The sequence below is a fragment of the Myotis lucifugus genome, unplaced genomic scaffold (assembly GCF_000147115.1).
Source record: "Myotis lucifugus unplaced genomic scaffold, Myoluc2.0 scaffold_287, whole genome shotgun sequence".
Lineage (NCBI taxonomy): Eukaryota > Metazoa > Chordata > Mammalia > Chiroptera > Vespertilionidae > Myotis > Myotis lucifugus.
This window is the reverse complement of record NW_005871335.1, coordinates 874,408-897,870: the sequence shown is the minus strand read 5'-3', so window position 1 is coordinate 897,870 and position 23,463 is coordinate 874,408. Positions and strand designations below refer to the sequence as shown.

The 23,463-nt window shown below is 49.6% G+C and overlaps 1 protein-coding gene across 1 annotated transcript in view; it reads left to right on the top strand.

Annotated features, from left to right (window-relative positions):
* Positions 1 to 21,871, top strand: part of MYO1D (myosin ID) — a 256,790-nt gene extending 234,919 nt beyond the window's left edge. Inside the window, exon 22 of the mRNA XM_014465322.2 lies at positions 21,559 to 21,871. Within this exon, the coding sequence (XP_014320808.2) occupies positions 21,559 to 21,856 (298 nt within the window). The 3' untranslated portion in view covers positions 21,857 to 21,871. The remainder of the gene's footprint in view (positions 1 to 21,558) is intronic.
* Positions 21,872 to 23,463: the final 1,592 nt, after the last annotated feature.

Genomic DNA, 23,463 nt, shown 5'->3' with positions numbered 1-23,463 from the left:
TGTGCTTGGTTTTTTTTCATTATGGGAAATTCTAAAAGATATATATACACTCATTTAGTGCCAAAGAGAATCGATGTGCTTTTCCATGCTTAGAAAAGCATCAACATTTCCACTGCATTTTCCTAGTGAGAAGAAGCCGATTTCTCCCTGGTCCTAGTAGCTCTGTAGTCATCGTCCTCACGGCACATGCTTACGATGCACATGAGCTCCCCGCACTCTGCTGACAAAGCTCTTTGCCGTGGAGCCTGCCTTTTCGATCTGCACAGAATCTGTGGGTGACAGCTGTTCCCCACGTTTCACGACGGAGGAAGCTGAGGCTCAGGGAGGCTGACCGCCTGTCGGTGGAGAAGTCAGGACTTGGTCTCGCTCCAGAAGGGGCGCTCTCGGCGCGACCTTGTCTCGGTTCCTCGCTTCGTCACAAAAGACTTACTGGACTGATGTTCAGAGTCTTCTGCGCTTCCTGGGGAGAATGCTTCTGTTTCTCGTTTGCATTCTGCTCTTTCGTTATTGGTGGCATTCGGTTCTTCTTCCCTTTCCCTTCCCCTCGTAAACCAGATGAGTGGACACGGCCTCGGAAATCTGAAGTCGAGGGGGGAGTTTCGCTTCCCCCACGGACGCCTAAGTGATCTCGAACGGCTCACAACCCCTTCGGGCCCCGTTCCTTCTCTATCAGATGAAGTTGTAGGACTATAAGGAAGGTCCACTCCTGTGCTGAGTATCTTCCTTTCTCTCTGCCCTTCCGTCCTCCCATCTCTTTTCCTTCCTTCTCTTCCCGGCCACTGGCAGGCCCTCGGGCCCTCCCTCCCCCGGTCTCTAGGCATTTTTCTTCTTTGTAGGCAGGCAAGGGATGTGGTAGGAGAGGGCACTGTTGACTAAGAAGCTTGGAGGACAGGAAGGTAGTGAGGAGAGGGACAGGAATGCACAGGCAGCCCAGGATCAACCTATGAACCAGGAGGTCACGGTTCAATTCCTGGTCAGGGCATGTATCCGGGTTGCGGGCTCGATTCCCCAGTGTGGGGTATGCAGGAAGCAGCCAATCAATGATTCTCTCTCATCATTGATGTTTCTATCTCTCTCCACCTCTCCCTTCCTCTCTGAAATATATTACATTTTTTTAAAAATGCACAGGCAGAGCTGGCCTCAAAAGTGTAGCAGAAATCGGTCTTGGCTTTGGGACCTCTTTCCCTGCTGGTTTTTCTTGGTCTCCCTGTCCCCAGTGACCTCGTACCAGCCCTTAGTTTCATATCCCCATCCCCTTTGTACCAGGTCATCCCACCCTCCTCCTGCCCCTCCTCATCGGAACATCACATCTTACTGGCTCCGTCTCCCATCCCTTCGGGACTCTGCTGTGTGTTTAGAAACAGTGTGTTTCATCTTCCTATTACATTCACCAAGTATCCCTTCCGAGCACTAGGATGTTTTAACTCATCTGACCACAAACGGGGAACCTATCTGGATCTAAGGCTTTCCAAGTTCAGAGGTTTCTGCTCATGACCAGGAGATAATGCCAGGCCTTCAGGATGGGAGTCGGAGTGGGAGTGAGGGGGAGACCCATGATGATAATTTACTTGATACTTTTATCATTTTTAGTTAATTTTTCCTATAACCATAGAATATAAACCTGTTTGCTCCTGGAGGACATGTACTATTTGGAGTGTCTCAGGAAACTGAGGTTTAGAACATCCAGGTTGGCCGGGGCGGGTTCCATAGACCATGTCTCAGCAAATTAATGTTTTCCCCCAATCATTTGATTAATTAATTTCTCTAGGATCTGCGCATAAATATTCCTTAAGGCTCTGGGTACTGGGTATAGGAGCCACGTCTATGAGCCCCCGAACACCCCTCCTCCTCTCCTGTCCCCCGCGTTCCTTTCAGCTTGTTCGTGATCGCGTGGGCATTTGGGGGCTTGTATCACACACAGCGGCCTCTAAAGGAAGGCTGCTTAAGGCTCGCTCTCAGAACACTCCTTTTAGGCTCCAGAAGCGATGTGCGTCGTTGGGCCTTCTCATCCCTATTTTGGGTGTGTTTCTAAGGAGTAGGTGGGTTGTCATGGTTTTAGGACTTCTTCAGTGTCGGGGTGCACTAATCCTAGAGGGAGGCACCGGCCATCTGTCCCTAAGGGAGGGGTGCTTAGTACATAAACGGACGGGCTTCTAGCCAGAATGTGTTAGGTGTCTCCCCGCGTGAAGCGGAAGTCGGTCCCAGTTCTGGAATTCTAAGGTTTGGTCTTTTCGGGAAACCTATGGGAAGAAAGTGCTTTGCTGATTGAAGGGGGCTGACTCCTGCCCCCATGATCTCAGCATCTTCGTGCTCCCGTTCTCTGCTCGCCCCCCACCCCCTGCCTTTCCACCTGCCAGGAAGATGAACTTTGCCTGTTGTCTTTGAATATGGGCAGGGTAGAATTCTGGAGGCAGGGCTAATAGCAGTTGGCATTCAGTATTTTTTTATTCACATTTGTTCTGTCCCTGGCTGTGGCAAGGCCTGGTTGAAAAGAATCCTTCCCTACCCTGGCATACCAGAGTGGCTTCCCAGGTCATCCCAGAGCACTGAGGACTGTCTAGATCAGGGGTTCTCAACCTGTGGGTCGCGACCCCTTTGGGAGTCAAACGACCCTTTCACAGGGGTCGCCTCAGACCATCGGAAAACACATATATAATTACATATTGTTTTTTTCGTAACAGTAGCAAAATTACAGTTATAAAGTAGCAACAAAAATAATTTTATGGTTAGGGGTCACCACAACATGAGGAACTGTATTAAAGGGTCGCGGCGTTAGGAAGGTTGAGAACCACTGGTCTAGATAGAGAGACCCAGTTCTTCGGGTCAGGAAACAGCAGTGCAGGCAGACACAGTGCCCTCGGATTCCCGGGAATCCCACAGCTCTCCACAGCAGTGAGAGCAGCACAGGCGAGAGCAGCCCTCACCACTCTGTCACACGCCTGTTATTCATCAACAGGCCTCTTTATGTTCTTATGAATATGATGCTGCAGACCGGACGGGATGTGTCACAAAGGCATGTGTGCATGCCCACCGTTTGCTATTCACTGAGTTTTCAGAAACTTCCCAGCCACACCCCTTGGGCCTTGTTGGACTTCACAGCGAGGCATCTGTACTAATAGGATGCTCTGGGCGCAGTCTCTGTTGCATTCAGACAGCGACCTGGGGAGGCCTCTCTGCAGAGTTGTGTGCAGTGGCCAGGCCACACACACACACACACACACACACACCCCACGGTGTGGCTGGGCCGTGGGCTCAGCAGTTACAGATGAGTGGGAGTGCCCTCCCTCCAGGAGCAGTTTCCCCAGCTTTCCCTGCTTCTGCCGGAATACCATGAGGTGGATGGTGTCACGGTGTTGGGGTTAAAGTACAAAAAGAAAAAAATGAAACAGAAAAGGTGCACAGATTGATTTTCTTTTTCTGGACCAGGAATCTGAGCAGGAAAATTGTCACAAGGGGCAGACTCCGGCAGGGGGGTTCATGCAGCCTGTCTTCAGGGTTCCCCTAATCCTATTCCACTGTCTGTCGGGGTACCCCTTCCCCTCCCGTTCCCTTTAACCATTTCTGGTTGATATATATCCCTGGTTCTAAAGGAAACAAAGGCTAGTTCCCTAAATACTCCATGTCTTTATGTTTTTGTCTTAAACTAGTCAGATACCCTCAGCTGATCCGAATCCATATCCCCATTCTCTTTCACAACCCAGGGAGCCTATCAATACCCCCAGTCATCACCTTCTCTAGAAAGACAAACAGTAACAGCTGGCAGGAGGGCGGGCGGAGTGGGGCCCTATTAGTGATGCTGGAAAAACCAGGATCTCAAAGGAGCCAGCCTTGCCCGGCCCCTCGGTGGGCACGCGTGTGTTTGAGCACATTTTCCACCCGCCGGCCCCCCCGCGGCACCCCCTGCCTCCCCCCGCACCCCCCTGCCGGTGCGGCGGAGGCATTTTAATGTCAGATGGAATCGCTAATGCCCGCGTTGCCATGGCGACCCCAGGAGCGGCAGAGCTAAAAGCGGCTGCCTCCGCCGGGCACCGCCTCCCCCGCCGCAGCCCACCCTGAGCGGGTGCACATTCTCTTTGTCTCGCTCGGTGCTCTCCACCCGCCCGCCTTTCCTTTGTCGCCTCGCCCCGGTGCCCAGGGCAGCGGCCCTTCCCGAGCTGCCCGAGGTCCAGGTGCCCAGACCCCCGACGAGATGGCCCCAGTCCTGGGCTAGGATTCCCACACCTGCCCGCGTTAGAGAGGCCCCACCCACTTGTCATTCTTGCCCCCCCCCCCCCCCCAATGCCTCACTTGAAACCAGCCTTTTAAAAAGAGAATTAAGAGAACAGGAACTGTTCTTCCCTCACCTGGTGCTCCGCCCCTGGCTCGGTCATCGGGCAGGAGGTGCTGCCCGCCTCACCCCAGAGGACAGGCAGCTGTCAATCATGGAAACTCACCACATCCGGTCGGGAGGGCGCCTCGCCCACAGCAGTGCCTCATCCGCATGGGATTGCTCCCCAGACCAGAGTTCCCAGCGCCCACAGGCCTTGAACTCTTCTCATGGGGGTGGGGTGCTGTGTAAGCGTATGTGCTGCTGCTGGCATTCACCATACCCTGCAGGGAAGGGTGCTGGGGCCACAATAATGACCCCCCCCCCCCAACCCACAACCCGCCATGCAGCTTTGCCCTGGGCAGCCTCGCAGCTCTGACGGCACTGGTTTAGAATGTTCTAGCTGATGCCGTCTTTCTTGGAAAAAAAAAAAAATGCACAAAGAAAACAGATTTGTGCCATTCCTATTAGCACGTCTATACAAAGGGGTACACGATGGTCTCATTCTATTTAAAAAATAAAACGTAACATTTTCTAGACACCAATTCTATCTAGCACAGTTAGACATTTGCTTTAATGGTGTGTTTTAGAATGAACCTCTTCCATGTTCTGAAGGCCACGCTTAATGTTTAAACGATAAAACACATTAACAGCCAGAAACCTTGGACCACTCTCCTACGGTCCTGAACCAGTGGCTCTCCAGCATCCTCTTCCATAAAAACCATAGTCCCATCGCTGTCGTTCCTACGTCGAAATGAGAGCTGTGTCTTTAAGATGGATAAAGCCAAGGTTTTCACTGTAGAGTCACACCCCCTCATGTGTAGGTGTGTGTGAGAGAGTGTATGGGATCCGCACACCATGTTCACACAGGACAGTGTCTGCACTGATGCACGGGAAGTGGGACTGGGCTGCGTGTAGGGAAGGGAACTGGGAGGCCAGAGGAGAGTGCGGAGGGAAAACGTGCTTTTCCCTGTACGTACCCTGCGCCTGTGGATAGCACACCGTGGGCATTGATTACTCACTTTTAAAAGTAAAATGTGATATTCAGGTGTCATATCACTGCCTCAAGAAAATGCTCCTCAGTTTCCCCAAGAGTAGAAAAGACCAGCATAAGTCCCAGCTGAAATGCTGATGCTAACGCCCTTGCGTCAGCCCACTTCAGACTGCTCCCATACTGCTCCTAGAACCTCTCTGTGCCAAAAAAAAAATAATAAAGCCTGCAGGTCCAGGTCCTTCCCCGTGACAGTCATTTAAAACAAATACGTAACTGTCTAATCAGGGCACGAACCATTTTTCAGCCTTGCCCGGGCAGCAGTGACCTAAATATTACTCAGGGTGTCTGACTTCCAGCCCAGAGGAACCCTGCATTTGGTTTGATTGTTTTCATGCTAATGAAGTCGAGCCAGTAATGCGAGGGCTCCGTGGGGATGGCCGAATCATTGGATGCTGTGAATCCCTTCTTGCGAGAAAGAAAGCAGGGGTGTTGAGATGTTCTGGGATTATTCGCTTTTCAACAGCATCGCCATGCGCACAATCTAATTGGTTGTGCCGTTTTTAATTGACAGGAGGTAAAATGAGCAGAGCCTGGAGGGGTTGGTGGAAGTGGCCCAGCCCATTTATCCCAGCCAGTTTTTATCAAGAGTGAATCTTTGGGGAATGGGACTAACCCATTCTGGAACCAGAGGCTGTGGCAGCTACCGCTGGCTGTCTCCCCCAGGTACCCCGGCAGGCAGTAAATAAGGCCTGTGTTAGAGGGACGCGGCCGAGAAAGCTGTAAACACACAGAGCGGGGAGGTCTGCCCAGGCTGCCCACCGAGATATCAGATGCAATTAACTTTCTGCTAGAAGGTGTCTGCACTCGAGGTCAAGACAGATTTATCAAGAAGCCACGTGGGGACACTGCACATAGAAATCTCTTAGGGGGTAGGGGGCGGGGGTGGGGGAGGGCAGGGAAATAAAGGCCCCTCTTGGGCTCTTAAATCAAGTTCATGATCTCGGAAGGAGTGGGAACCCTTTGTGGCAGGCAGGAGAGAACCCACACGCATTCCCAGCCAGTAAGCACCAACCTGAACCAAACAACCCATTTCTGGGAAACTTAAAATAAAAAAATAAGCAAGCCTCCGAGTGGACGTGAGCCCCACGGGGCCTCTGAGGTGTGTCCCCCAGTGGCGGCCGCATGCAGAGTGGCTCCTGTGATGTGGGATCCTGGGAGCGCAGGGCCCAACCACCGCCACCGGCTCCTCTCTCATTATGGGGCCAGAAATAGACGCCCCGTCCCGGGAAAAGGGAAATGAGGCTGCGTGGAATGTTTCATCTGTTGGAATATTGTTCCGAGCTGCCTGACAAGATTACCGAGTGCTCAGTTCTGTGGCAGTGGCACTGAGTAAGAGTCTGGAAATTGATGCATTATGTCCTCACTTAAAATAGCAAACGCGGCATAGAAGAAGCAGAGCCGCTAGGAAGTGTGGAGAACATATTGATAGAAAGGCCTGCTTCGCCTCCATTATTACCAGCCTGAAAGTTGTGTATCTCGGGGGGGGGGGGGTGGGGAGTTCATTGAAAAGCATTCGTGCTGTAAAGACTTCTGTACTGCGATGAGACAAGGGCAGGTTTTTTAGCTCTCATGACTGAGTGCTGCAAATTTTCCTGCTCTCAAACAGGTGGTAGAAAGTAGCAACTTGTTTCTTTTCATCTCAGGGTTCCGGGGTTGGTTTATGAGATCGTCACTTCTGTTTTAACCTCTTTGAATTCCCCTCAGAACAAAAAATCCCCAGGTACTCGCTACCTCATCAGATATTCTTCCCCATGGGTTGCAGTTGCCTGAATGGGCAGCAAGGTTTCATGAGAGTGAGGCGGAAACATGTATAAAAAGAACTGTGCCATCGGCCCCCAAGAAGAAAGCAGCATCCTTTGTCAGCTTCCATGGGATTTTCAGATGCCCCCAAAACGAGTTAAAAGGGCCCTCTGGAACCCACAAGCCTTTTCACCAGTATGGCCAAGGGAGGGGGTGGGGTTGTTTCTCCTTTTTTTTCTTTTTTAGAGAGAGAAAGGAAGGGTGAGAGAGAGGGAGGGAGAGATTGATTTGTTGTTCCACTTATTTATGCATTCATTGGTTGATTCTTGTATGTGCCCTGACTAGGGATCAAACTTGCAACCTTGGTCTATCAGGACAACTCTCTAACCAACTGAGCTACCCGTCCAGGGCTGACTTCTTTTCTTTCCTTCTTTCTTTCTTCTTTCTTTTAAATATATTTTTATTGGTTTCAGAGAGGAAGGGAGAGAGAGAGAGAGAGAAACATCAACGATGAGAGAGAATCATTGATTGGTTGCCTCCTGCACACCCCCTACTGGGGATTGAACCCACAACCCAGGCATGTGCCCTTGACTGGAATCAAACCTGGGACCCTTCAGTCCGCAAGCCAACGCTCTATCCACTGAGCCAAACTGGCTAGGGCCCGAGTTGTGTCTTAAAGGATTACTTGAGGTCAAGCAAAAAGGCCCTGACAGGCAAAGGGTCCTTTCAGTCTTATCACTTGTTTAACCAACATCCTAAACATAAAAGAGCCTCCTTCATTAAAGCACTCTACTCCACTGACAAACCCTAAATGGGCACTTGCTGAGCGCCAGGCACTGCACTCGCCACTGTGCAGGGGTCTTCGTTAGCGCTCACCAGCACGCTGTGGGAGAGAGCCCTACCACTGTCAGTTAGCCCCGTTAGGGAAACGAAGCTTCTGTGGATGAAGTAATCACACAGATCCATACAGCTGGACTTGAACCCTCGATGGCTGGTTCCAGACTGCATGTTCTCCGCCATGCCCCATTGTCCCCTCCCTTGGTTAGGTGACATTCCTAGAAACGCAGAGAACCTGGAAGCCCCAGCCCCCATCTCGTCCCTGCTGCGCTGCCAGCTGGGATGTTATAGCCAGAGCTCCAGACGACTGCTCAGGGTCCGAGAGAAGTCACTGTGCCCGGGCTCAGCAAGCAGTTCGCTGTGCTAGCAGCCCCTCAATGGGGACCTTAACCACGTAGGAAACCATAACCTGTTGATTGTTTTTGGACATTGACCAGTTTCCAAATTCCTTCAAGTCACCACAATTTTAAGAATGTGAGCTTCTATTTGCAAAGCAAGGATGAGACCTTTCCCCCCCTCCACTTTGTAATTTGCATCACCGCTCCTAGGAATACTGCTTTAAAAGTTTGGATGTTTTGAGATAAATATTGCTAGAAAGAATGGTGGGGAAAGTGTAAAACAACAGCAGAATAACATTGAATAATTAGAAATGCTGGGCGTGGCTCAGTGGTTGAGCGTCGACCTATGAACCACGAGATCACGGTTTGATTCCCAGTCAGGGCACATGCCTGGGTTGCAGGCTCCATCCCCAGTGTTGGGCGTGCAGGAAGCCTCAGCCAATCATTGATGTTTCTATCTCTCTGTCCCTCTCCCTTCCTCTCTGAAGTCAATAAACCAATGGGGAAAATATCCTCAGGTGAGGATTAACAAAAATAAATAAAAAAGTAACAGTGAAATAATAAAAGATAACCTAGTAATTTATAAGAAAATCTTGATTAAAAACATTTTAAACAAGGGTGTTAATTGTCACATATGACATTCGGACCAGAAATTTTGTCTGTTAAATCGAGGTCCGGAAAACCGAGGGTTTGCTGTACTCTTCCTCAGGCATTCTTTTGATGACTCTCTTTTTAGTATGTGTGTCCCAGTGTGTTCATGTGCAGCTGTCAACCAGCTTAAATGTTCATTTCTCGGAAGGCGGGGTCTGGGATCCTGTTAGCTCCTCTGTAGAGTGACCCATGGCCACACACAAATATAAGCTCAGATGCTTCTTTTTTTTTAATCCTCACCCAAGGACATGCTTAGAGAGAGGAAAGGAGAGATAAATAGAGACACTGTGATGTTGCCGTCCATACCCTCCCTGACTGGGGATCAAATGGGGATCAAACACACAACCCAGATATTCCCTGACCAGGAATCTCACTGGCAACCTTTTGGTGCACAGATGATGCTCCACCAGCTGAGCCACTCCAGCTGCGCTCAGATGCTTTTTATATATATATATATTTTTTTAATTGATTTCAGAGAGGAAGGGACAGGGAGAGGGAGAGCGAGAGAGATAGAAATATCAGTGATGAGAGAGAATCATTGATTGGCTGCCTCTTCCATGCCCCACACTGGGAATTGAGCCCGCAACCTGGGCATGTGCCCTGACTGGGAATCGAACTGTGACCTCCTGGTTCATAGGTCAGCGCTCAACCACTGAGCCACACCAACCAGGCTCAAATGCTTCTAGATAATGAGATGAAAAGGCAAATATAGAACAGTGTTGCTGACAAACCACCAGAAATCATCTGTGCACAGACCACGTGGGTCCCGTACATGTTCAGTCCGGTCTTATTTAGCACCTTCATTAATGACGCGAATAGAAAATAAACACCCGTGTTCACAGATGGTGCTAACTTTGGAGGTGCTGTTAGCAGAAGTGTCAAGGGAGGAGAAATAGAAATGTAAGCAGGAAACAGCAAAGATGTAAAAAAAAAGGCTCAACATAGGAAAAGGAGAAAGTCTCTCAAACACTTTTTTATGTGATAAAATAAACCCAAAGACACTAGAGCAAAGAGCACTGAGGTGCGAAGTCAAAGGGAGAGAAAGAAGGCGGAGCTGTGAAGAGGAAGGGGGCCTGTGGATGGATGTCAGAGGACCGGAGGCCCCGAGCCCTCCTCCGCCCTCTTGTGCGAGAGGAAGGGACCCGGCCCGGCCCTGTGTGCAGCCTGCTGACAGCTGCCGTCCGTTTGTTCTGTGACAGGGGTTGGGTTGGGTTCGTGTTGCCTTGTTGCTTGTTTTTCGGCCTTTTCTCATACTTGAGGTGGTGTTCTTTTCGTTTGGGTTTTGAAGGGTTTCATTATCCCCGGCGTAAAGCATTCATTTGGACATTTTGGGAGGGGCAGAGGAATGTAGCCTTTAAAGCGTCCAGATTCCAAATATAAAAAGCAAAATGGAGCATTCTCACCACCTCGGTCTGTGATGTCGGCGGAGGGGAAAGAAGTCAGAGAGCAGGCGGTAGTCCTGAGGCCGTGAGGGCGAGCCCCACCAGCCGCCTCCACCCCCAGGCCGGCCCGGCCCAGCAGGTGCCCTCTGACTGACAGAAACAGAACCAGCAGCCTCCACGGAGCAACAGCAGTCCTCCTCGGGGCTTCAGCTGGGCCATCGAGAGACCAGTATGTGCGGGGAAATAGTCAAAACGTGCGCAGAACCTCCCAGCGCCAGGAAAGCGGCCGTTCTCTGCCAGCCTGGGGTCGGCCAGACCTGGAGACAGCAGTGTTGTCTCCTGGTTAAGGAGTAAAGAAGCGAATACCCAGGAAGAGAAATCGACAAGCGATGACCACGCAGGGACATGGGGTAGGGGTCAGAATGCCCAGACCGTAGCGTCATCACACAGATTCCAAATGCCTTCTTCTCCGAGAACTAAAGTGTTCCCACGCTGCAAGGCGATGCCCCGCAGGAGAGCCAGAAAAGCACCCCAACGCAGTGACTGAATAGAATGGGAGGTTCAACACGTCGCTCAAGAGATGGACACTGTGGGCCCAGATCCTAGCCTCACCCTCTCCCGCTGTGAGCTCCCCTCCACCTTCCTCAGCATCTGTGTCCTCACCTGTCGCGTGGGCATAAGGACAGCGCCTCCAAAGCCGGGGGCAGGATTACACACGATGATGCATGTGAGATGTTTAACACAGTGCCCAGTCCATGGTAGGTTCTCCATAGAGGGAGGAGGAGGATTTTCAGCCTCCCCACCCCCATCCAAGACCCTTTCCACTACGCCAGGCGCTGCTAAGTAGCACCAGCCACAGCCAGCAAACAGAGGCGTGGTCATCAGAAATGCCCGTCCACATTACTCAGGATACTGCTGAGAACTTCACATGGAGCCGCTGTCTGCTCATCTCCCTCCCACCTCAGAAAAATAGGTGACATGGTCATTGATGTAATTCCAGGATTTCCGTAACCTTCCAATGTTTCCATCAGCCCACATGTTGGTCATCCTACCCCGTGTTTTCATTTTCCCTGGGAACTTCATTAGCAATGGGAGGGAGCACCACACAAGAGAAGGTTTGGTTTTACCAAGCAAGGTCATGTTTCTTCGTGGTTGACGGTAGGTCATTGGAACTCAGAAGGTGACCGTGTGGCTGAGTCGGTGGGACTACTATGTCTTTGCAAATCTCACACAGGTGACTTAACTTTTATTTTCTGGAGCTGTCTTCCTGGTGAACTACTCTTTGATAAAGAAAATAATTATCGCCCTCGCCAGTTTGGCTCAATAGATAGAGTATCGGCCCGCAGACTGCAGGGTTCTGGGTTCAATTCCGCCCAAGGGCACATACCTCGGTTGCAGGCTCGATCCCCAGGGCTGCATGCAGGAGGCAACCAGTCGATGTGTCTCGCTCACATCGATGTTTCTCTCTCTGTCTCTTGGGTAAGAATTAACAACATAAAAAAATAAAGAAAGAACAGGGCCACAGATGGACACCCAGCCCAGCCCGGGGGCGGCCGGGGCGGCTGGCTCTCCAGAGCTCTGGGGAATGACTAACGGGATTTTGGCAGCGGAGTGACAGGTTCTTTTTGTGCCTTTAGAGGATCTCTCTGGTGACAATGTGGAGGATACGTTTGAGGCAGGGTGTGGGGCCACCCGAAGGCAGAGGAGAAGGCAGAGGAGACGGCTAGGAGCTGCATCAGTCACCAGGGGGAGGGGCTGAGGTCCTGGGCTGTGGCCAGAGATTGAGAAGGTGAATTCAGTAGGTGGTGGTGACTGGGTGTGGGCACTGGAGGGAGAGAAGGGGCCTCTGTGACTGGGTGGATGGTACCCTCCCACTGATACGGACTCGGCGGGAAGAGGAATTCCGTTTGGGGAAGGGGCCAAGAGATGAGCTCAGTGTTGGACACACGAAGACTCAGCTGTCCGAGGGACGGGCAGGGCTTTGTCCAGTAGGTGGCTTGGGCCTCATGCTAGGATAAGGTCGCTGACTGGGTCACTGAAACCACAGGCGTGGGTGACAGAACAGTATATTAAGGAAAAAAGAAACAGAAATACCTCTGCACCCCAGCTGGTTTGGCTCAGTGGATGGAGCGTCGGCCTGCGGACTAAAGGGTCCCAGGTTCAATTCTGGTCAAGGGCACATGCCCAGGTTGCCGGCTCGATCCCCAGGAGGGGACATGCAGGAGGCAGCCAATCAATGATCCTCTCGCATGATCGATGTTTCTCTCTCTCTCTCCCTTCCTCTCTGAAATCAATAAAATAAGTACTCCTACAGGATTCCTATCTCTGGAGGCGTCAGTCTGGACGTTACTCCCTCTGGAAGCCACCCCGTTTAGGTGGCCTTCCTAGGTGGCCTGTGTGTGGCACGGCGCTAACGTTCGCCCACCTGCCGGTAAGAACGGGAAGGCCTTGAGCTGGGGGCCTGCGTCCCACTAATGTTGTGTCCTCTTTCTCTGGAGGGGCCCAGCCACCGTGTGGGCTCGGTAAATAGGAAAGAAGGAAAGGAGTGCAGGTTGGGGAGAAATGGTGATGGTGGTCGGGGAGAGAGAGCCATGGGGAAGGGCGCTGGCTGGGTGGGCCTCCAGGGCAAGTGAGGATGTGCCCAGTGCAGACGCCAGCCTGCGCCGGGGCCTCAGCATGCACTGCCTGCCCAGAGCTGTTTAGTGACGAGAGTTTTATTTTCTAAATAAAAGTGGTTTCCCGCCCGGCCAGCATGGCTCAGTGGTTGAGCATCGACCTATGAACCAGGAGGTCACGGTTGGATTCCTGGTCAGGGCACATGCCTGGGTTGCGGGCTTGATCCCCAGTGTGGGGCGTGCAGGAGGCAGCCAATCAGTGATTCTCTCTCATCATTGATGTCTCTCTCTCCTTCTCCCTTCATATACATACGTGTGTGTGTGTGTGTGTGTGTATAACTTTTTAATGGGTTCTCCCCTACATCCTTCACCAACTGCAAACCCAGAAAGACTCATTAGACCGGGAGACATGACACCCCCACTCTCAAAACTGCAAGGGCTCTTACACTCGTTATAGAAGGGACGGAAGTAAAAGGCTCGTCCGACCCTGACAGAAGCAGAAGCAGCGTTTCCCAAAGCAGGGTGTGGAGACCCGCCCGCTGCGGTGTGATCTGAGCAGAGGGACTTGCCTCTCGCAGGAAATGAAACGCGCTGGGAACAGCTGCGACCCGAGCGCTAGGCCCCACTGAGAGCACACGCACCTGCAGCCTGTCTTCATGGCTCTAGGTTTGTCCTGAAACACCCACCACATTAATCATCACTTCGAAAAGCCTCTCTGTACTGCCTGCCTGCCTGCCTGCGTCTGCACACAGCAAGCTTCCTCCCCCCCACATCCTGTGACCCAGCACGGGAGAAACACTGCCTGACCCTCGCATTCAGGAACTCCTTGCCAGCCCCCAGAGAACACAGCCCCGGTGAGTGAAGGAGGGAGGGAGGGAGAGGAACATTGATGAGAGAGAGACACATCAATTGGCTGCCTCCTGCACGCACCCAGACTGGGGCTGGGAAACCTGCAGCCGAGGTCCGTGCCTTGACCAGGGATTGAACCTGAGACCCTTTCACACACTCCCATTCCGTTCCCTTCCAGGAGTATTCGTTAGACCCAGGACCACCACGGCTCCAGCAGGGTGGAGAGGAGAGAGTGTTCACTCCATCCCCCGAGTCCTGGTCTACGGAGGGCAAGCCCGTGGGTGAAGGTCTCCTGGTCCCAGCTGACCAGGCGTCTGGGCCGCAGGGGACATTTTCTGGGCTGATTCAGCTCCTGGAGAGACCGGAGTGCCCCCATTCCTGCAGGACGTATAAATGCACGGCTGCGCGGGACCTCCCATTGCTGCCTCCAGTGCATTTACCCACGGATGTCTCTGATCAGCAGAGGACAGGCGTCTAAATGAAAAAGGAGGGAAAGTAATCTGATAAAGGCCATTTGCCTGCAGTGATGGCTTGGAACAGATGAAACCAGATGAAAGTCCCCGAATTCCACAGTTTGCTGAGCCAATAAATCCTGTAACAGAAGATGGGGGGGAGGGGGGTCCCTCCCTCAGCTGCCGGCCTCCACGCAGCTGTCGTCTGGCCTGGCGCACCATCAGAGAGACACCCTGCCTCCTCTGTGAAGTCTCCTTTCTTTCCTTTAGAGCAGTGGTTCTCAACCTTCCTAATGCCGCGACCCTTTAATACAGTTCCTCATGTTGTGGTGACCCCCAACCATAAAATTATTTTCGTTGCGACTTCATAACTGTAATTTTGCTACTGTTATGAATCGTAATGTAAATATCTGACATGCAGGATGTATTTTCATTGTTACACATTGAACATAATTAAAGCATAGTGATTAATCACAAAAACAATATGTAATTATATATGTGTTTTCTGATGGTCTTAGGCGACCCCTGTGAAAGGGTCATTCGACCCCCAAAGGGGTCATGACCCACAGGTTGAGAACCGCTGCTCTAGAGCCTAAGGAAGGTGCTCGGCTCCAAAGTTTCCAGGCAGGGGCGTCCCTGACCTGCACTGTCCGCTGCTGGGCCTGCTGCCACTCAAACCCTTCGCTCCCCTCACTCGGCAGAGCAACCCTTGCTGGTGTCAAAACCTTGCGGGTTGAACTTGAGATGGGCAAAGAAAACGCGGTTTGAGGGCAACTTCTTATTTCTCCGTTATGATCCATCTACTTTTTAAAATACACAAAACATACGGTCACGTTTCGTGCATGCATACTGTTGTGCAACCATCACCTCTGTCTCGTTCTGGAATATTCCATCACCCCTAAGGGAACCCATACACCTTGCTAGTTCCTCCACATCCCAGCTGCTGTACTGTTTCTCTCCATAGAGGTGCCTGTTCTGGGCATTTCATATCAGTGGAATTACGTAATACATGCCTTGTTGTGTCTGACTCCTTTAATGTCGCATAATGTTTTTTAATATATTTTTATTGATTTCAGAGAGGAAGGGAGAGGGAGAGAGAGATGGAAACATCAATGATGAGAGAGAATCATTGATCAGCTGCCTCCTGCACGCCCCCTATTGGGGAATTGAGCCCACAATCTGGGCATGTGCCCTTGACCGGAATCGAACCCGGGACCCTTCAGTCCACAGGCCGACGCTTTATCCACTGAGCCAAACCAGCTAGGGCATCACATAATGTTTTCAAGGTTCACCCATGTAGCAAGTACCAGTGCTTCATTTCTTTCTTTTTTTTAATCTTTATTGTTGAAAGTGCTTCATTTCTTTGTACGGCTGAATAATATTTCATTAAATGGGTGCACCACATTTTGCTTATCCACTCATCAGTTGATAGACGTTTGGACTGTTTCTACTTTTTGTTTATTGCAAATGATGCTGCTATAAACACTCCTGTACACGTTTCTGTTTGAAGACCTGTTTTCACTTCTTTGGGGCATGTGTCCAGGAGTGGAATTGCTGGGGTGCTAATTCTACATGTAACTCAGTGAGGAACCACCAAACTCCACCCACCACGCTGTCCGTGTTGTCTGCCGAGGGCAGTGTGTGGACCACACTAACCGGAGTTGCTTCGTCCGGCTCTTTAGACCAGCAGAAGGCTGGTTCTTCCTGCCCTCACTGTTGTTATAAATGCAGCCCAACACAACTGGCATTTGGCCTCAGTTCATAGCATAGCCGCCTCCAAGCCCAGAATCCTGGCCGGTTTGACTCAGTGGGTAGAGCATTGGCCCATGGACAAAAGGGCCTCAGGTTCAATTCCTGGTCAAGGGCACGGACCTCGGTTGCTGGTTTCCCAGCCCCAGTCTGGGTGCATGCAGGAGGCAACCGATTGATGTGTGTCTCTCACATCAATGTTCCTCTCCCTCCCTCCCCTCCGCCCTCTCTCCCACTCAATCTCTCTGGAAATCATTGGAAAAAATATCCTCGGGTAAGGATTAAAGAAACAAAATAGGAAAGAAAAAGATTCTCACTCGGTAAAGGCAAACATTTAGTAAAAGCAATGGATCAACCAACTATAACGCTAGTACAAAAATTAAAAGATAAAAGTAAGATCGTGTGTGATTACAACAATAAATTAAGGGATATATACAAACATTCTCAAAAAAAAGTTTTTAAAAGTAATGACAAAAAATGTGGAGAGGGTGAGTATAAAGTAGTGATTTTAAAATGTGTCCCAAGTTAAGTGACCATTAACTTAAAATAGACTGCTATAAACATAGTGTGGTATATATGAAGAACATGGTAACCACAAACCAAAAATCTACAAGAGATATACAAGAAATAAAAAGAATCTAAACACAACACTAGAAAGTCATCACTATACAAGAGTGCAAGAGAATAAAAAAGGAACAGGGAGGAATTACAAACACAATGAATAAAATGTCAATAATTCTATAACTATCAGTAATTACTTTAAGTGTAAATGTATTGTTCCAACCAAAGACACAGGGTGACTAAATGGATTTTTTTTTAAAGACCCATATAGCCCTAGCTGGTTTGGCTCAGTGGATAGAGTGTCAGCCTGCAGACTGAAGGGTCCTGGGTTCAATTCTGGTCAAGGGCACATGCCCTGGTTTCGGGCTCAGTCCCTAGTGGGGGGCGTGCTGGAGGCAGCTGATCAATGATTCTCTCCCTCTACTCTCCTCTCTGAAATCAATAAAAACATATTTTTAAAAAATAAAAAGACCAATATGTCATGCATAACCCCTGGACATAGACAGTGGGGTGGTGAGAGTCTGGGGTGGGGGGCAGAGGTGGGCTGGATAGGGGGCGCGGGGGGAAGGGGACATATGTAATACTTTCAACAATAAAGATTTTGTTAAATAAATAAGTTTAACTAAAATAAATAAAATAAAAAGACCCATATAGAAGCTGCCTACAAGAGACCCACCTCAGATTAAAAGCCACACACAGACATAAAGGGGTAGAAAAAGACATTTCATGAAAATGGAAATAAAAATAGCTAGGGTAGCAATACTTATATCACATAAAATAAGACTTTTAACAAGGGCTATAAGACTTCAAACAAAGGCTATAACAAGAAGCAAAGAAGGGCATTTCATAATGATAAAGGGACCAATCCAACAAGAGGCTATAACTCTCAAAAACATCTACACAGGAGCACCTAAATATATACAGCAAATTTTGATGCACATAAAGGGAGAGATTATCAGTAATATAGTTATAGTAGAGGACTTTAACACACCACTGATATCAATGGATAGTTCCTTCAGACAGAAAATCAACAAGGAAACAGTGGACTTAAATGACACTTTAAACCAGATGGACTTAATTGATATTTTTAGGACATTTCACCCAAAAATAGCAAAATATACATTGTTTTCAAGGGCACATGGAACATTTTCCAAGATAGACCACATGTTAGGCCCCAAAACAAGTCTCAATAAATTTAAGAATCTAACCGTATGCCTAAAAGAACTAGAAAAAGAACAAACAAAACACAAAGGGAACAGAAGGGAGGAAATAATAAAGATCAGAGTATACATCAACAAAATTCAAAATTGAGTCTAAAAATGAATAGAAAAAAATCAATAAAACCAAGATCTGGTTCTTTTTTTTTTCTTTTTTTGTTAATCCTCACCTGAGGATATTTTTCCATTGATTTTTAGGGAAAGTGGAAGAGAGAAGGAAAGACAGAGAGAAACATGATGTGAGAGAAACACATTGATTGGTTGCCTCCTTCACAAGCCCCCACCAGGGCCTATGCCAGGGAGGAGCCTGCAACTAAGGTACATGCCCCTTGACCGGAATTGAACCCGGGACCCTTTGGTCCACAGGCCAACACTCTATCCACTGAGCCAAACCAGCTAGAGCCAAGATCTAGTTCTTTAAAATTATAAACAAAATTGATAAACTTTTAGCCAGACTTTAAGATAAAAGAGGAGAGCATCCAAGTAAATAAAATCAGAAATGAAAGAGAAGTGGCAAGAGATACCACAGAAATAACAAAGGATTATAAGGAAATATTATGAACAATTATATGTCAACAAATTGGACAACCTGGAAGAAATGGATAAATTCCTAGAAACATACAATCTTCCAAGAATGAATCAAGAAGAAACAGAAAATCTGAACAGACTGATTACTATGAATGAAATAGAATCAGTAATTAGAAAACTCCCCCAAAACAAGCCCTGGACCAATGGCTTCACAGGTGAACCAAACATTCAAAGAAGAACTAACACCTGTCCTTCTCAAACTATCCCAAGAAATTCAAGAGAAGAGAAGGCTCCCAAGCTCATTTTATGAGGCCAGCATTACCCTGATACTAAAACCAGACAAAACGGACAGAGGGGAGGGAGGAAAATTATATACCAATGTCCCTGATAAACATAGATACTAAAATAGTGGTTCTCAACCTTGGCTGCACATTAGAATTGCCTGGGAATCTTTTTAAAATCCTGATTTCTGGGCCTCATCCTCCAGAAATTGTTTCTTTGTTTCTAATGTTGTGGCCACACCCCATAACAAAGAAACAGAATTTCCAGAGGGTGGGGCCCAGAAATCAGGATTTTAAAAAGATTCCCAGGTGATTCTAATGTGCAGCCAAGGTTGAGAACCACTGTACTAAAATCGTCAACAAAATATTAGCAAACCAGATCCAGCAATACATTGAAAGGTCAGACACTATGATCAAGTGGGATTTATTCTTGAGACTCAAGGCTGGTTCAAAATCCACAAATCAATTAATGTGATACACCACCTAAACAAAATGAAGGATAAAAATCAATGATCGTATCTATAGAAGCAGAAAAGCCATTTGTCAAAATCCAATATCTATTTATGATAAATACTTTCAGCAAATTGGGGACAGAGGAAACATACCTCAACATAATGAAGGCCATATATGACAAACCCACAGCTAACATACTCAGTGGTGAAAAGCTGTAAGTTTTCTCTTTAAGATCAAGAACAAGACAAGGATGTCCACTCTCACCAGTTTTATTCAACATATCATTGGAAGTCCTAGCTACAACCATCAGATAAGAAAGAGACATAAAAGGCATCCAAAACTGTTGTTTGCAGATGACACACCAGATACAGAACCTATACACACAAAAAACTATTAGAACTAATAAATGAATTCAATAAAGTGATAGCAGGTACAAAATTCATATTCAGAAATTGGTTGCAAGTTATATACCAATAACAAACTACCAGAAAGAGTAATTTTAAAAAAATAATTCTATTTATAATTGCATACAAAAGAATAAATATCTAGGAATAAATTTAACCAAGCAGGTAAAAAGACCTGTACTCAGAAAACTATAAGACACTGAAGAAAGCCCTAACCGGTTTGGCTCAATGGATAGAGCGTCGGCCTGCGGACTCAAGGGTCCCAGGTTCATTTCCGGTCAAGGGCATGTACCTTGGTTGTGGGCACATACCCAGTGGGGAGTGTGCAGGAGGGAGCTGATCGATGTTTCTAACTCTCTATCCCTCTCCCTTCCTCTCTGTAAAAAATCAATAAAAAATATATTTTTTTTTAAAAAAGACACTGAAGAAAGAAATTAAAGAAGATACAAATAAATGGGAACATATATCATGCTCATAGATAAGAATTAACATCATTAAAATGCCCATACTACCCAAAGCAATCTACAGATTCATTGCAGTCCCTATGAAAATACAAATGGCATTTTTCACAGAACTAAAATAATCCTAACATTTTTGTAGAACCATAAAAAACTTCAAATAGCCAAATCAATCTTGAGAAAGGAGAACAAAGTTGGAGGAATCACAATACTGGTTATCAAGTTATACTACAAAGCCACTGTAATCAAAACAGCCTGGTACTGGCTTATAGATCAAAGGTCCAAGGGTTCGATTTCCGGCCAAGGGCATGCACCTGGATTGCAGGATTGTTCCCTGGTGCCTGTGGGAGGCAACCACTCGACTTGTCTCCCTCATGTCAGTGTTTCTTTCTCTCCCTTCCTCTCCCCAATACTTCCTCCCGCCCTCCCTTTCTCTTTTTCACTCTCTAAAAAAAAAAAACAATGGAAAAAAAATATCCTTGGGTGAGGATTAATTTTTTAAAAAATGGGCAGAGGACCCCAATAGACATTTCTCCCAAGAGGACATACAGATGGCCAAGATCTCAACACTAATCATCAGAGAAATGCAAATTAAAACCACAATGAGATAACACCTCGCACCTGTTAGAATGGCTATCCTCAGTGACTGTAAATTGGTGCAGCCATAGAAGACAGGATGGAGGTTTCTTAAAAAGTTACAGAACTACCACATGACTCAGCATTCCACTTCTGAGTATTTATCTAAAGATAAATTTAAAAAGGTATCTGCACCCCTATGTTCACTGCAGCATTATTTACAATAGCCAAGGTATGGACACAACCTAGGTGTCCACCAGTAGACGAGTGGGTGAAGAAGACATGGTACAAATATGCAATAAACTGCCACTCAGCAGTAAAGAGGAAAGAATGAAATCTGGCCATCGCAACAACATGGACGGACCTAAAGGGAATTATGCCGAGTGAAATATAAGAGAAGAACAAAAATTGTATGATGTCATTTATATGTGGGATCTAAAAAACAAACTAAACCACAAACTCATACATACAGAGAACAACTTGATGGTTGCGGGATCGGAGGGGGGAGGGGTGAAAAAGGCGAAGGAATTAAGAAATACAAGTGGGCACATACCTCTTGCCAATTATAAAGACAGTCACGGGGATGTCAAGTACAGCAGAAGGAATATAGTCAGTAATATATTTAATAACTATGTATAGTGCCAGATGGGCACTAGACATACAAAAGGACCACTTTGTAAGTTATGTAAATGTCTAATCACTATGTTCTACACCAGCGGTTCTCAACCTGTGGGTCGCGACCCCTTTGGCGGTCGAACGACCCTTTCACAGGGGTCGCCTAAGACCATCCTGCATATCAGATATTTACATTACGATTCATAACAGTAGCAACATTACAGTTAGGAAGTAGCAACGAAAAGAATTTTATGGTTGGGTCACAACATGAGGAACTGTATTTAAAGGGCCAGAAGGTTGGGAACCACTGTTCTACCACCTACAACACATATTGTAGGTCACCTGTAATTGAAACTTTTAAAGTATTTCTAATACATAAGTGATAGTTACTTGTGTCTTACGGGCTTGGTCCCTGCTTTCCCTCCTTTCCCTGGGGAGGGAGCTGGCCCTCCTCCCCCATCCACTCCTCCCCCAGCAGTAATTACTCCACAGGCTCACTGACTGGGACACAAGAACGGGTGGCAGGGAAGCTTTCAGCCCAGCCCGGTGGGGAGAAGAGTCTGGAGCCGTGGTTGTCCACTGCTTTTTCTATCCTGCAACCCCCACCCGTGGGCTCCATTTCAAGGAGAAGTTGTGCCCTTGTGATCCTGGGGTGCCATCTGTAATAGCCATTTGCTCCTCGTTTTCCCCCCAGCGCAAGCCCTGCACGAGGACTGTAGAGCAGATACTGGAGGTGCACAAGGCCAAGAGCAGGGGCGGGGGCATCAGGGGTGCTCTCTGCTGGCCCTGAACTCATGGCCCTGAGGGAAGGGCTGCGCTGAGAGCAGCCTGTTCTGACTGTATGCACAGGCGGGTGGGCTAGGGATTCACGTTTCCTCAGTTAGATTTTTCTAGCCCACTTGGAATGGACTCTTTCAGAACCTTTTCCCCAAGACCGAGTCCCCAGGTGGTTCTGGAGCCCACTGGGTGCGCACAAGTGTACCAGCCTCCACAGACGGGGAGGGAAGACGCAGGCAGTAAGGGACAGAGCCTGTGCTGGGCGTAAAGGAAGGGGACACGCCCCGCAGGCGGCAAGGGCCAGGGAAGGCCTCTTCGAGGGTCGGGTCGAGGCTTCCACAGGCTGGGAGTCCAGCCTGAGGGACCCAGAGGCCGTGCTGGGCTGACAGGCGGCAGGGAGGCCGCCCAAGCGTGGGAACCGCAGGGGACGGCCGGGGGTCGGCGGGCAGGAAGCCCTGCCCTGGAGGCACGTCTGCTGCAGGCGGGGCTGCAGTGCTGGGCATCGCGTGCTCCTGGCCCCGCACCTGCCCCGCACAGCAGGCCCCGCTCCCGCAGGGGTGAGAAGGGCCTGCGTCACTGCCTGATGGGCTCGGCTATTTTTATGTCCAGGCTGATTAAAAATAGCGGCTAAGCCAGGTTTTCAGCTGCAGCTGACAAGACATTAAGAGACCCGAGGCCCACAAGTGACAGCCCTGGGTCTCCTCCGGTGCCCGTTTCTGCCTCTGCGACAGGTTAATGAGGGCGCGCGGAGGGACAGGCCTGAGAACACCCCGCGTGCTTCCCGCTGTGGGGCCGGCTGTGGGCATGTGCGCGGGGCACCCGGGAAGCGTGCCTGGTGGGTGCTCGGCTGGAGGCCGGCAGCACCCGTCACCTGAGCGCTGTCTGCGGCCAGGACGGCTGCTCAGGGCCCGGGCAGGAGACGCATTAGTGATTGTGCCTGGAAAGCGCCTCCAGCTCACCTTGGGCCCGGGGAGGCGTGTAAGGCTGGGCCGGAGGCAGCGCCTGCGGCCTCGGCCCCACTCCGCTGCGGGGCGGACACCAGGAGGGTCCCAGCCCGGGGAGCCCAGCAGAGCGATAGGGGGCCAGCCTGACCCCTGAGGCCGCAGCCACCGGGTCTTTCTCCTCTCACCGCCCAGCGCACAGAGAGCTGCCGCGGCACAAGCCGAGGTTCCGTGTGGGCTCTGCCGCACGTGTGAGCGGACGTGAGGTCCAGCCTGTTCAGAGACTGTCTCGCGTCGTAGAATAAGCCGCTCTGCAGCGTATCCGAGGGTGTGAGGAGGGGGAGGGAGGCTGCGGCTACTCGGCAGGAGCACCAAGCCTCACTGACCCCCCCCCCTGGGGCCTCCTGGGCGTCGACCCCCCCCTCGGAGCCCTGGCTGAGCCCCTCCTGGCAGCAGCGGCACAGGCTCCCCCGGCCGGAGCGTGCGGCGGCCCACTGCACGGTCTTCCCCGTGGCCGACCTCCCGACCGCGGTGGGTCCAGCAGCAGAGCGGCCTGATGCTCGGTGCAAAGCCGAGTCAAAGCCCCAGAGGCTCCCGGGGACACTGCAGTCAGACCCGTTCTCACAGCATAAGAACCCCGTGCTCCGAAGGGCGAGCGGCCTCAGGGGGGATGTGCAGG